This window comes from Typopeltis vanoorti, chromosome 10, assembly GCF_054136105.1.
Source record: "Typopeltis vanoorti isolate ZY-2024b chromosome 10, IOZ_Tvanoo_1.0, whole genome shotgun sequence".
NCBI classification, from domain to species: domain Eukaryota; kingdom Metazoa; phylum Arthropoda; class Arachnida; order Uropygi; family Thelyphonidae; genus Typopeltis; species Typopeltis vanoorti.
This window is the reverse complement of record NC_143558.1, coordinates 32372023-32387206: the sequence shown is the minus strand read 5'-3', so window position 1 is coordinate 32387206 and position 15184 is coordinate 32372023. Positions and strand designations below refer to the sequence as shown.

At 34.9% G+C, this 15184-nt stretch overlaps 1 protein-coding gene across 9 annotated transcripts in view; it reads left to right on the top strand.

Moving 5' to 3' along the window:
• Ufd4 (ubiquitin fusion-degradation 4-like) overlaps positions 1–15184 on the top strand; it is an 831523-nt gene that overhangs the window by 104983 nt on the left and 711356 nt on the right. For 8 of the 9 annotated variants that reach the window (XM_090399612.1, XM_090399618.1, XM_090399613.1 and 5 more), the window contains exon 7: positions 14099–14274. In XM_090399612.1, the coding sequence (XP_090255738.1) occupies positions 14099–14274 (176 nt within the window). The remainder of the gene's footprint in view (positions 1–14098; positions 14275–15184) is intronic. The other variant, XM_090399614.1, reaches the window with a different exon arrangement.

The following is a 15184-nucleotide window of genomic DNA, read 5'->3' as shown; positions in this document are numbered from 1 at the left end:
AAATACAAAATGATGGTACAACATGACAAAATTTCATGCAGGCTGGGGTGTCGCCCAGTTAAACAAGGCCACCGTTGTTTTCGCCAGGGAACCAGGACAAACAGCGAAAAGTAAGCTACTGGAACAAATCTGAAAAAACACCTCAACTGAACATCACCAGAGTTAAAGATCGGTACTATCAACTTAAGAAGCCTGAATGGCAAAGAAATAGAGCTAGCTGAGGAATTAGATAAGTACCAGATTGACATAATAGGGGTGACTGAAACAAAAAAGACAAAAACTGGTGAGATCTTTCTGAGCAATAAATACAAAATGTTATATTCGGGCAATGGCAATCAAGGAAAAGAAGGAGTAGCCATAGTATTCAACATACAATACGAGGCTAATCTTCTTGAATGGCAGTCAGTCTCAAGTAGAGTAATGTGGCAAATATGAGAATGGGGATCTGAACAATGAGACTTATTTGTGCCTATGGTCCCACAGAAGGTTCTACTAAGGTAGAAGTGGTAGAATTTTTTGATGCTTTAGAAAAAGCAACAGACACAATTAAAAAGGAAAAGTTGGTCCTTGTTGGGGACCTAAATATCAGAGTAGGAAACGATTGTGAGACATACAAAAATATTTTGGGAAAATTTGGAGAAAAGAGCAAAGCTAAAAATAATGGCAAATATCTGTTGGATTTCTGCTCAGGACATGGACTGGTTATCACTAACGCTATGTTCCAACATAAAAATGTGCTCAAATTCACGTGGAGAGAAGAGGCAAGGAATAAGAAAAGTCTCATCGACTATGTTATTGTTGATAGTGATATTTTCTCCCTGTTGCAGGACACCAGAGTGTACAGAGGATTTGAAATTGGAAGTGATCACTATTTAGTCTTGAGCAGGATAAAATTGAATTTCATATTGAAAAGAATAACATGTAAGAAAGTTTTAAAGCGAATAAAAGTTGAGTAGCTCTCGGATGTGAACTGTAGACTAAAATACACAAAGATTATTGAAGAAAAAATGAAAGAGTTCGAGAACAGGAATCACACCTTGGAGATTCAGTGACGAGCCTTGAAGAAAGCGCTGATTGATTCAGCGAGAGAGGCATGTGGTGAAGTTGTCTGCAAGGATAGAAAAATCAGAACTCCATGGTGGACACAGGAAGTTAAAGAGGCAGTGAAGGAAAAGAAGAAAGCTTATAAAAAGTTCCTGGCAAAAAAGTCAGCTTGTGAGCTTAGAGAAGACAGAGGCAAATGTAAGAAAGCTAAACGCTGTGTAAAACTAGCTAAACAAAAGTCATGGGAGGACTTTGCAAAGAACATAGAAAATAAATATCAAGAAAGTGGGAAAATATTCTGAAGATTGTTGAAGAAGCTTAGGAATGGAGGAAAGAGTGCTGTAAAAGGAGTTAGAGATGATAAAGGTGACATGAAAATGGAAGAAAAAGATATCCTTCAAGTATTGAGTAATTACTTTAAAAAACTGCTAAATGAAACAAGCCGTGATGACAGCACAGTGGTATAAAACACTGACCAGGCATGCAGTCAGGAATACATATCCATACTTGAAGTAGAAAAAGCCATCAAACGCTTAAAATGTGGAAAGGCAGCAGGAGTAGATGATATTCGACCAGAAATACTGAAGTATGGTGGTGTAAAAGTCTTACAGTGGCTGCACTGCATAGTTCAGAATGTTTGGACAGAGGGACGGATTTCAGATGATTGGAGTACCCATGTATAAAAAGGGAAATAAAACTGAATGTGACAATTACAGAGGTATTTCTCTACTAAGTGTTCCTGGCAAGATCTGTGCAAGTATACTTGAGAAATGACTGAGAAGAATTGTGGAAGAAAAGCTGGCTGAAGAACAAGCTGGATTCAGGCCAAATAGAGTGTGTCGTAAAGTGAAGTAAAGATCTTCACTTTACGACAAATAGTCGAGAAAGCATGGGAATATAACAAAGATCTGTATTTAAGTTTTGTCGATTTGGAAAAGGCATATGACAAGGTGCCAAGAGAGAAGCTATTCAATACGCTACAGTTATATGGTGTCAATGGGGCATTATATCAAGCAATACTTAGTCTTTATTTGAGTTGTAAGTCAGCAGTTAGAATTGAAGGAAGTACAGGAAGATGGTTTAATGTTAAATCTGGTGTGAGACAAGGATGTACATTATCCCCCTCTGTTATTCATTATCTATATGGATCACATTATGAAGGAAAGTGGTATTAAACATGATATCAAAATTGGAGATGTTAATGTCAGCTCTTTGCTTTATGCGGATGATGTTATACTTCTAAATAAATCCGCTACAAGTCTGCAAGATTCTCTGACTAAATTGAATAACTGTTGTAGTAGATATGGTATGAAGGTCAGCAGTAAAAAGACAAAGACAATTTAAAATAGGCAGAATCATTGAAAATGTCAACTGTGTTGTGAACGGAGAAACTGTGGAACAAGTAAAACATTTCAGCTACTTAGACATGATTTTTAGTGAAGATAGTAAATTCAATATAGAAATAGACAACAGAATCAGCAAAGCTGGTATGGTGGGATGTCAGTTGAATAAATTCATATGGAATAAGAGAGAAATTAGTCGGAACACTAAATTAGCTGTATACAAGACAGTGTTCAAACCAGTTTTAACTTATGGATCTGAGAAATGGGTCAGAAGTAAAACACTTGATCAAAGACTAGTGACCGCAGATATGAGAGTCGTGAGAAAGATTAGAGTCATGAACAGATAGCATCAATGGCAATATCATATTAAAAACGAGGATATTAGGAAAGAACTTGACATTGTCAGCATCCAGGAATGCGTTAGCAGAGCTAATCTCAAGTGGTATGGTCACTTAAACAGAATGGGTGAAGAAAGATTAGCAAAACAAGTGTTCTCTGCCAGGTTGGCAGCGAAACGACCCAGAGGAAGACCAAGGTATAGGTGGATTGATACGGTACAAAGTGCCTTAGACGATAGAAATATAAGATCTGATAATGTTGGAGTCTTGACAAGTAACAGACTTATTTGGAGGAAAATTGTAGATAGGAAGTTAGTAATGATGTAAACTTTTCATGTAGTACTATCATATCCTGTACACCCCATGAGGGTACACGGCAGGAATTTGATGATGATGATATTCACCCTACTTAATACTTAGTACCCAGCATACTTTAGGACCTTAAGCAACCTTCAGCTAGTTTGGGAAACCAATCCATACCAACTGGTTGAAATTTATATGTATAATCATGTTTTTAATATATGTGTATATATATATATATATATAAACATGTTGCTCTCAAGCCCAATGTAATTTTGTAACAAATAAATAATAATAGGACTCTAACGTTGATGTAGTGAAGTTTTTTTTTTTTTTTTTCCCACCAGAGGTCAGGCCAATAATTGTTGTGACAGTTGGTCAGTAACTTTAGCAAACCATGTAGATTGTGCTGCAGCCTGTTTCTCTGTATATAATGTATATGCTCCAGAAGATGATCTTGACATAGAGATCGAAATATCGAGTGTTGATTTTTTTTTATATTAAACTAAAGTTTTACTCAAACACGGTAGTTGTCTCCATAATTTTCCAAAATGTACAGAATACTGTGTTGTTCAATATTCTTTGCTTCACCTGTGATATATATCTACATTCAAAGCTTAATAATGTGTCTCAAGCCTATTCTTTTGAAAGGGAGTCTCAAGCCTATTCTTTTGCAAAAATTTGACAGGTTTGTCCTTGCATTCATTATGTTTCGATTCAAAATGGTGATTTAAATTACATGGTTTCATGCTTTCATTTTTTAAAGTTTCACTGCAAATTACACATAATGGAATAGGTTCCTCTTCATTTCCCATCCATGAAAATCCACATTTCAAGTAATTTATATCGTACTTACGAAGTTTTCTCATCTTCTTGCTAGTTGGTTCTTTAGAGATGTCAGACAACACACACTTATCAATTTCACTTGATCCAGATACAATATCAACATTTTCTTGTTGTTGATAGCTCTTGTATCTACTATGTTCCTCTCTTTTGCGCATTTTAAAAATCCAGTCTTTAACCAGTGATCCATACTTAAGAATTTGAAAGCTAAAAAAAAATTACCGTATTTAACGAACAGTCCTTCAACAAATGGCTAGTGAAAGCAGAACTCGAAACAGACAGCAATGGTAGGCCAGTAGAGATAAAGCAGCTATGAAGATGTCCATATGATTGGTATGGTATTAACAAAAGATCGCGCTACTAATTGACAAAAGCAAGCCCACAGTTGAGTTGAAATGCTAATTCTCTTCAACCGAATTCCATATATAATATCTGAAACACATTCACTATATATTTCTTAGTTTTAACACGTTCACTCAAACAAAACTATATGTTGCCGGTGCACCATATGGTTTTGATTGTCTACTATACAGCATTTTATGTGGGAGGGGTCATGCGATTCATTAGTTTCATTTTTACCCATTTGTCTCTAATTGCACTATTTGTTGAGAAACATATTACACAGCCTGCAGATGTCTCTGTACCTTATTGAGTGATACAATAGGAACGTTTTACGATCGCAAACATAAATTTTATTCCATGCGTTAATGATGCATAGCCGAAAATTGCCATGGACCCCCCTTGAGAAACACTGCTTGAAAGGCTATGTGGAGGTCTCCTCTCAGTTATATAGCTTTGACCCTTATGCACCCCTACATCATTTGATAGTGTTTAATGCCATGGATGTTGCTGCTCCCCCCCCCCCCCCCTATAGGGATGTTGGTCTGTGTTTTTTTGTATTTTGTTTGAGAGATTTATTTTATTCATTGTGATAGACTCACTATTAGTTCCATGTTTCATTATAAAAAACAATTCTTAGACTATCCACAATACAAATGTACCGTGTATGAGCTAAGAATTGTTTTTATCTGTTTTTTTTTTTCAATTATATATATATATATATATATATATATATATATATACCCCCCCCCCCCCCAGTTTTGTTATTATTATTTAATGAAAGGATCAAGTAGGAAACTGCAGGAGATGATTTTTGTGGACGTGACACCCATACAGAGAGTGGCCAGTCTCATTTCCATATCATGGTTTCAACAGTGCCTTCCACATACTGCAACTCGCTGTCTGTTCAGTCATAACCTGCAGAGTATGTGGCAGCAAGATTATGTGCTATCTTACTGGTAAATGTTCTGACTTGTTACTGACAGATTCAGGTCCATGTAGTATCTGTCATCCAGCCTGCAGCATTACAATTTTTACTGCTGTGCCCTCAAAATGCAGCAGGTATTTGGTCTCTAAATGTTTGGCAGGCCACTGAAGGTATCATTCACACTGCATAAGGAACAGGATGGACAAACTGAAATCCCTGCTTTGGATGCCAAACGTGGCATTCACCACTTCAAGTTTACAATAAACAGGATGATATTTCACCCAGCAGTGAAGGTCATCTACCACTTAATGGGTCTACAAATCCTCTACCGCTGTCAAGTGTCATCCCCTGCCTTCAATGTGGAGTGGCCTGTTTGCACAAAAGGGAAAACCAGCAAAAATTCACACTGCAAAAGAATATCATACTAATTGGTATTTCATCCAATTAGTATGATATTCTTTTGCAGCGTGAATGCTTGCTGGTTTGCCCTTTTGTGCAAACAGGCCACTTCGCATTGAAGGTAGGGGTGACACTTGTTAGTGGTAGAGGATTTGTATTGCTTATGACCTGATCATTAGTGACTGTTTGTACCATTGTAATGCCAGAAGACATAGATAGACAGAATTGTTAGGTTAAGGAAACTTGGATAAGGTTGTGGTCCATATTACCAAGAGTTGTATCCATAGTGTATTTTGAAAGGTACTCGTTTGAGATGTTGGTGTATTAGCAGGGTGGGGAGGGTTGTTTGGTAATTTGATGGATGAACTGTCTGTGTTAGGTCACTGCTAATGGCAAATACCTTGGCACCTGTGCAATAGACAGCACTATATTACAGTTTCTGTTGTGATACAAATTACTTTTTCATTATAGTTATGAAGCAAAACCGACAAAATCAACTGCTCAGGCTCATTAATGAATAATTTCAGCTTCATTGTATATGTATTATCAGTGTTAATTATTTGATTCACCATAACTCGTTGATGGTAGCTTTCTATTGCAAACTATAGTTATTTAAACATCCACAGTTATATATTTCTACTTATGAGATAATACCAAAGCATCATTGAGAAAACTGGAATACACAGATATATATTTGCTTATATTTCATGGAATATGAAATATTTTATTCATTATAGCTAGGCATCATCAAATTCTTCCAAATGTCATTGCAAAAGCCATAGTGCATAATGTAACCTCTTAATCTAATTCATATTATTATAGATGGTGCATTAATGTATTTAATTACTATTCATATCGTATCCTGTTCATATTTCTCTGTAAAGTACAATAAATGTATCTTACAATGGAGTCATGCTATAACGAATTGCAGAAAAGACCCATCCTAAGTTCCATTGAACTAATATTTTATGTTCATTATTGCAAACAATAAGAGTAAAACCTTTGCAATAGTGAATTAAATTTCTTCACAAATGACATCAAAATTCACATCACAGAGTACAGCTGTTGGGAGTAATTCTGTGGGAAGTACTGCATAAAATTTATTTGCATTTGTATTACAACTAGGGAAACCCCCCCCCCCCCCAAAAAAAAAAAAAAAAAAAAACACTATAGCTGTAAACACTGCACTGTAAACACTACAGCAAGGTTAGTAAACAATGGAGATGGTAGGAAATACTGATGACAGAATTCAAAGGACATTTACTTTGTTTTGGTCTTTTTATTACTTATTTTCATACCAGATTTTTACACAAGCAGCCAGTATCTTCAGGGAGTGTACAGGACACATTCATAATACTACTAGTTTTTGATCACCAGTTTTCTTCCAAAGATAAAAAATGGTGTGTTTATTTTGGGATTGATTTCGACAGTGAACAAATGTAATGCTCATAATCATTATGGTACACATAAGGACCAGAAATATGCAAAAGGAGAACCAAGCAAATTTATACATATAAATATGAAGCTAGGGAAAAAAAAAAAAAAAAAAAAAAAAAAAATTAAAAAAAATATTTCAAGTGATGACAGGACGAAGTAATGAAATTACTGAAGCAACTTATTAAGTAGCATATATATTTGGGAGAAAATGTAAGCCATATAGTGATATGGAAATCATAAAGTACATTGTCAGAGTTGTAGCATGTTTGGAGAAAGTGAAGATAGTACATGTGATTTTTGGTGAACTCACCTTCCAAAAGATGAGTTCTTTTTGGAAGTATTTAACAATAATTAGTTCATTCTTTTTGCATTATTATATTTATGAGTGTTTATTTGATTAACTGTGAGGGTAGTGTGCCTAATTTTGTGATTTTCGACGGTTTAATATTTGTTCTTGTATGCTGTATTTTCCTGGCACCAATGCCAGATGATTTTAAATCATGTGATTGTGTTTGCTTCAGCATGCATGAAATGTATGCAGTTCTCAGAGTGGGAGATTTATCTAAAGAAAACGAAAGTGGAGAGTATAAGAACAAAGTAAGAAGAATGATAGTAGTGAGCTGAAAGATGAAATGCGGGATAATGCAGTTGGCATAATTAGTGTTACAAGCAGTATGAGCAACTGTACAAATGATAGAGTGCAAAATGAAGAGAATGACTAGATGGTAATGGAAAAGATATTGCTCTTATGTGGAGTTCACTACAGAACAAAATTTGAGATTGAGTGGTTGGAGAAATGTGTGGTGAATGGTATGACATAGAAGCAAAAGAAAGGAGAGAGAGAGAGAGAGAGAGAGAGAAAGCAGAGTATTAAAGAGTGAAAGCAATGAGAATAAGGAGCAAATTTTGTATGGTGATTCATTGATAAGAGGAATGCTTGAAGAGAGTATGATGAAATTGTGTTTTCCTTTCCTGGTGCTAAGATTAAAGATGTCAGTGATACTGTAAGGATGCAGAGAGCAAAGGTGAAAGAGATGTTGGCTAGTACATTTAGCAGGTGACAAGTGTGGTATGTGAGAAGACATGAAAGAGTGCTAATGCAAGCAAAAAAGAAGAGTGAGAAAGTAAAAGTTGGGTCTGTTGCCATGGTATGATAGAAGCGAGCTGAGACAGAGAGCTATGTTCACAAAAAAGTCATTGCACAGATTGTGCAGGAGGAATGGTGTGTAGTTTATGGATGTATGGAGTGAGTTTGATGGAAGGAAGAATTTATATAAGGTGGATGACTTGCATTTGAATGAATTTGGTGTCAGGATGCATGAGTGTGTTCAGTGAGCGTTAGAAAGTGCAGAGTCAGGGAAAATAAAATGTTAAGGAGGAATACAGGTAAGCATGGGTCTAGGCAATCTAGAGGTAACAAATGGGAGAGTGATCACATAATGCTAAATGTACTGCCTTAAGTTCTTAACTTTAGTGGGCTTAGCAACATGGGGTATAATGCCAGAAGTATTCCAAATAAGGGTGAGGAGTTTTTGGCATTGGTTAGCTCAACTTAGCCAAAAGTTATACACATTAGTGAAAATTGTTTGACCAAGGATGATGATGTCATAGGAATAGAATGCCAGGGATATAGTATCTTCAGAGAGGACAGAAGGAACAGGATGGGGCAGGGACATTTGCTAATGATAGCAGAGGAATTGATGCCTAAAAGAATAGAAGTACATCAGGGGAAAAGGGATTCAGAGGACAGTTCATTTGAGGCTATCTATTGTGACATAGAAGGCAACAGGATGAAATATGTAATTGGTAGCTGCTATAATTCAAGGGATATAAGAGAGAATGTAGATGACATTCATTGAAAAATTAGCATTACAAGTACCGGTTGAGTAATTATCTTGGGGGAGGTGGGGGGGAGGTTTCAACTATGGGGACAGACTGGAAAGTGGAGGAATGGTCACAGGCCGGGAAGGTAATGGAATTTATACAGCTGCTGAGAGATAATTACCTGAGGTAGCATGTAGTGAAGGGGGACATGGGTTTAAAAGTGCTTGATCTGATCATAGTATCAGAAAATTTAACACTAATCAGTCTAACTATGCTCCCTCCACTTGGGTAAAGTGATCATGTAGTCTTGACCAGGAACCTGTCACCTCAGTAGTCAGCATCCAAGAATCCAGTTTACATCAGAAAAGGAAACTAACAATAGTTTTCCCTTCCTTTAGACTTCTTTCAGTGCGACAGCAAGATTGTGGCCGAGGCTAGGACACTGACGGCATCTTCATTGAGCCTTTTTGATGATAGATTGACTGCTGTCTGGGGCAGTTGAACATGCGATAGTGGTTTCAATTTACACAGGTTGTTATATTTTTTGATGTGCTTATTTTTTATTTTTTGGAATTCTTTCTGCACAGAGGCTTCTGAAACGTCTGAGAGAATGGACCAAAGTTCAGAGTTGAGTATTGCAGAGAACTATGATTGTAATGAGCCAGTGGCTGTGTTCGTCATGGAGAGACTGGTGTGCATTGTTGCAATCTGCTCGTAATAGTGCAAGGCTGGCACATTTATACATACGGAGGGCTTTTTTTGACTGAAACTTGATTTTTAGTTTAACACAGTTAGGTATCACTCATGTGTCCCGACATCTTTTTGAAAAGGCGAGCCGGTTTAATTGTCTAGATAAGCGAGTTTCGACTTACCTATTGTCTTGATTTGTGTGCTATTTCTTCACCATGAATGATTAGAATTCGTGTGTTGAGGCTTAAGTGCTCTGAGGACATCATGTTGGAGGTTTAAAAGAATATTTATAGCACTAGGAATATTGGGAAAAGTAAAAATTGCTTGTGTATGCAGAAGTAGTTTCGATGGAAAAGAAGTATCTTTCTTTCAGAGTTACATGGTGATCAGCAGTCATTATCAATAATTATGGAGACACCACTGTTTTAGAGAACTTACTTTAATTATATTAAAATACAATTCAATATTTCAATCTTTAGATCAAAGTCATCTTCAGGAATATTTACATAGGATTATAAGCTAAATTGATACAGCAGTGGGCTGAGAACAACTGTTTTTGTCAACCATTGACCATAGCCTGACCTCTGGTGATAAAAAGAAAATTAAATAAATAAAAATAATTACATTGGTTAAAACTACATCAGCAGTTACTAGTAGTCTATAGTCCTGTTATTTTACATTTCTCTTTGTTATTTGAGAGTCTGTTGTATTGTTATCCAGTTAAATCTGTTTCCTTTTGGCATCCGCTATGTGGGTTTTCTTTTTATGGTTGTAGGTGGGCTATTGAATTCCTTGGAACTTTTAGGCCATAATTTTTGTTGAGATTTGGTTAGTTGGTAAACATTTCACAGGCTTCTTTGAATTATATTAACACCATGGTTTGGTTCGATGAATGGGTGGCACATTTCAAGTACATGGTCAAAAATGTCTGCTTTTCCTTAACAAAGGTATTCGATATGTCCTTTATGTTCTTCTTTCTATTTTGGGATTATATGACCGTGTTTCACCTACCTAGGATAGGTTACAGGTGCAATGGATTTAGTATACACTTGAACACGTGGAAAGGCATGTTCGTCGTACATGTTACTTCATTTTTGATGGTATTAATGAGAACACAGACTGATAAGAAAATAACTATTAACCTATTGCTGCTTTAATAAATAGTTGCATTAATAGTTATTTTCTTATTAGTCTGTGTTCTCATTAATACCGTTAAAAAATAAATTAACATAGTATACACTTGGGTGGGCAAGGGAAAGAAGGGGATCTTTAGAAGAGGTAATTATATTGCCTATTCTCTCAGAATATTTCTGAGTAATATTGCCTATTCTTTCTGATAATCCTCATATATAAGGGTTAGCTATGACTTACTGTATTATTTTTTATTTTTGGTTGTATTTTGTGAAGGATTCTTCTTCTTATTCTGAAAACCCACAGATACACATACACACACACAAAAAAGATTTAATTGGATAACAATCTGGTAAACTCTCAGACAATAAACAAAAATTTAAAATAACAGGATTATAGAAAACTAGTATCTACTGATGTAGTTTTACCAATGTAATTATGGATTTTAATTTAATTCAATATTTTTTTTTTTTTTATCAACAAAGGTCAGGCCAATCATGGTTGACCAAAGCAGTTATTCTCAACCTGCTCTAATATGTACTAGGTTAGCTTGTAATCCTGTGTGTGTGTGTGTGTGTGTGTGTGTGTGTGTATTCATGAAGTAAATATATATACACATATATATATATTCATTTCAACCTTAATATCACCCTTTATATTAAGGTTCAAATGTTGAGTTTTATTTTAATACAATTAAATTAAGTTCTCTAACATGGTAGTGTGTCTCCATAATTATTGATTATAATAAAAGAAGATTTTAATTGAAAAAAGCACTCCCTCCTCCTCCCAGTTTTTTTTAATAAAAAAAAAGCTGATATTCATACATACTACTATTTTGAAAAAGTGAATTAAGGACCAAAGTGATTCATGTATACTAAATAAGAGCATCAGTTGGATAAAAGGAATGAATACTCTGTAATATTGTTGGACTTTGTTCAGGCATTTGACAGGATATCACGTGAAAGGCTGTTGCATAAATTAGAGGATTCAGGATGGCTGATGCACAGGTATTGAAGTGGTATATGGAGAATATGAGCCTTCTATATTTAAGGTGACCAGTGGTATTCCCCAAGGGATCAGTTCTTGGATTGTTACCTGTACACTAATGATATTGGGAAGATCTGACTGGAGATGTTTAGTTGTTTGCAGATGATGCAACTGTAGGTAAGGCAATGAAGAATGCTTTTGATATGTAGCACTTATAGAATGCCTTAAATAGGTTGAAACTGTGGGCACATGATAAAGGTTGTGAAACGAGTGTTAATACGTGTAAAACTATGCACTTTGGTGTGATGAGATTTTCCAGTGGCATATTGGCAAGATTATGTTTGGAGTAACTGATGAGGCTAGGGATCTCAGTCATGGTGGATAAGAGGTTAAAGGTCACATAGCAAAGATTGCAGATACAACTTAATTGAAATTATCGGAGGATAATTGCAATTAAGACTGATGTATAAGGAAGGAGACTATTTTGCTTCTTTACAAAGCCTTTATATAACTGCATTTGGACTATTGTGTACAGATTGGATCTCCTGAGTATACTGAGGAGATAATACAGAAAAAAAAATTACATATATATATGAGCATATATATCCTCATCATTTCTCTATTCGTATATGAATAGAGAAATATTCACATAACAAAAACTCAGTAGATAGTCTGTTAGATGAAAATGAATCAAGTTGCTTTGTTTTGTGCCAAATGGTAAATGTCACGTTGTTTTTTTCAAAAAGAAAGTTTGCTTGGGTATTGCCAAAACTGTTCTCTTGGTCTTCCTCTGTGTCCATTAATTGGCAATTAGAGGACAAGAGTTCGAATGTAGATCCACCCATCTCAGTTGACTTTTTGAATTATTTCTGTTAGAGGTCTTTGCCGGATTTCTTCAATAATGACTGTATTAGAAATGTGATCATGCCATGTTTGTTCTATTATTTTTTGAAGGCATGTTATCCCAAAACTATTGATTATATTAACTGCTTGTTGGGTAGTGATGTTCATTTGTAAACCTGTATTAGTAAGTGTTAAGATGCTTTGGCTTGACTGGTGGTTTTGTACAGATGAATTTTAGTATTTGTGGTGATGAGATTGGATTTCTAGATAATAGTTAGATTTTTATTTAATCGAAGAGCTTTAAACTATGTCAATTAGAGTACTGACATAGGAACCAAAGTACTGAAAGTCATTTACTTCTTCTAGAATATGGTCATGTAGTCTAATGTTTCCTTCTGTTCTGTTTTTTAGTTTTTATTGCCATTGACTGCCAACCCACTCAGTTCTGCATTTTTACATAAATTATCTAAGTGGTTTTAGGCAATCTGAATGTTAGTCATGCAGGATCAGAGACTGTTTATGTGGGTTTTTCCTGATGAATCATTGAGAGTTATTCTGTGCTCATTTTCTTTGAGTCTGATGGACACAGAAACTCTAGTGGGAATAGGAAAGCTTTCAGTCATATCTCCTCTAACCATTATTTTTGTAAGATAATTCTGGTAAGGTTCTGCTTTTGCTTTGATTATTTTCAAAGGAATGCCATAATAACTGAGAATTTTGAACATCCTTTGTGCATTAATCGAATCTAAGGTTTTTGAGATATCTCTGGAGTTTAAGATTAAGGGAAGGTTTTTATCTCTTGCTCCTTCTAGCAACATCATAAGACAGTGAATATGTCTCAACAGTGCTTCTGTTTTTCAAGAAATCTGATTTATTTTTGATATATATGCTTCTAGTTAATTTCCATTTCAGATCTATTTATTTGAACTTGTTTTGAAATGGAGCCATAAAATTTATAATATTTTACTGGGAAGAAGCACAAGTTATAAATGTTTAGAAACCTCTAAAGCCTCCACATATACTTCTATGGTATATATATATATATGGAGGTGTATTCTTCATAATATAGAGCTTGCCTGCTTAAGCTATCCTTTAATATTATGAATATTTTAATTTTTTTCACTTTTTTACTGATATAATTGATTTGTCTTATCTTGGTTTTATTAATTTTTAATGGGTTCTGTAGATTTTAATGTTTTCCACTGCTAGATTTCAAAAGTATTTACCTTTATTTATGTGTCAGTGTATCAAGTTAAATTAGTTGTATTTATTTTATTTATTTATTTTCCCCTCCCCAATTTCCAGTAGCTAAGTATATGTTGTTCACTCAGACTGCATCTCTCAAATTAAGAAATAAACATCCGTTTTTGAATTTACTTATTTTATTCTTAATTCTGTATAGAAACAGAATTTAGATTTGTTTATTTACAGAATGGATGCTTTCAGGCCTTAGTTAATTTTTTTAAACACATGATATAGATATCAAATAAATATCACAGGCGCGCGCACGCAAACACACACACACACACACACACACACAAATTCATGTATGCATGTGTCACAGCACATGTATGCTCACACCCCACCCACCCACCCACACTTATGCGCACACACACAATATGTACAAGATTTAAAACTTATATATATTGCAGGAATTGAAGTTAATTTCATGGATGATGTAGGACAAACTCTTTTGAATTGGGCTTCAGCTTTCGGTACCCAAGAAATGGTTGAATTCCTTTGTGATCGAGGAGCAGATGTGAACAAAGGTCAGAGATCCTCTTCCCTACATTATGCTGCTTGTTTTGGAAGACCTGGTGTTGCAAAGGTATGAAGAATAAAAACATATTTGAAGTTATTTTTACATTTTATTAATGATCTTCAAACTGAGTATTTTGATAGATTGCCAATAAATAAATACTAGAGGTCTTTTTTTTTTTTTTTTTTCTCATGGGTATTCAGTTCATCATCATCATGAAATTCCTGATATGTACCCAAGTAGTGTACAGGATACTATGAGAGTAGTGCACAAAAGTTGATATTATAACTAACTTCGTATTGACAGTTTTCCTCTAAGTCAGTTATCTCTTAGGATTCCATATTTTCAGATCTTATATTGTTCTTCTAAGGCACTTTGTATTGTATCCACCTAAATCTTGGTCTTTCTTCTGGCATCAGGTACCCTTACTCTTCCATTCTGATTAAGTGAATAAACCAACTGAAATAAGCTCTGCTCACATATTCCTGAATGGCAAGTTTCTTCCTAACATGTCCATTTTTAATATGATTCTGCTATTATGCCATCTGTTCATTCCATTAATTTTTTTCTAAGAATTCTCATATCTATGGTCTCCATTTTTGATCATGAGTTTTATTTTTAATCCAACTCTCAGATCCAAAATTAAAATTGCTTTGAATATGTCACTTGTATATACTGCTAGTTTAGTGTTTTGGGTATTTTTTTCTCTTATTCTATACAAATTTATTCATCCAGCTCTACACTATACTAGTTTGACTGAGTTTTTGCTTATTCTGATGTCTATTTCCAGATTTAGTTCACCATCTTCACAAAAAATTGTGACTAAATAGCTGAAACATATTACTTGTTCTCCATTCAGAAAGCATTCTTCATAATAGTGCTTCATAGAAATACACTTTTATTAATACAGACCAGTATTTTACAAATAAACATTTATTAAAACCTACCAGTTTCGCCAGCAAACTGTCTGGCTTTTTCA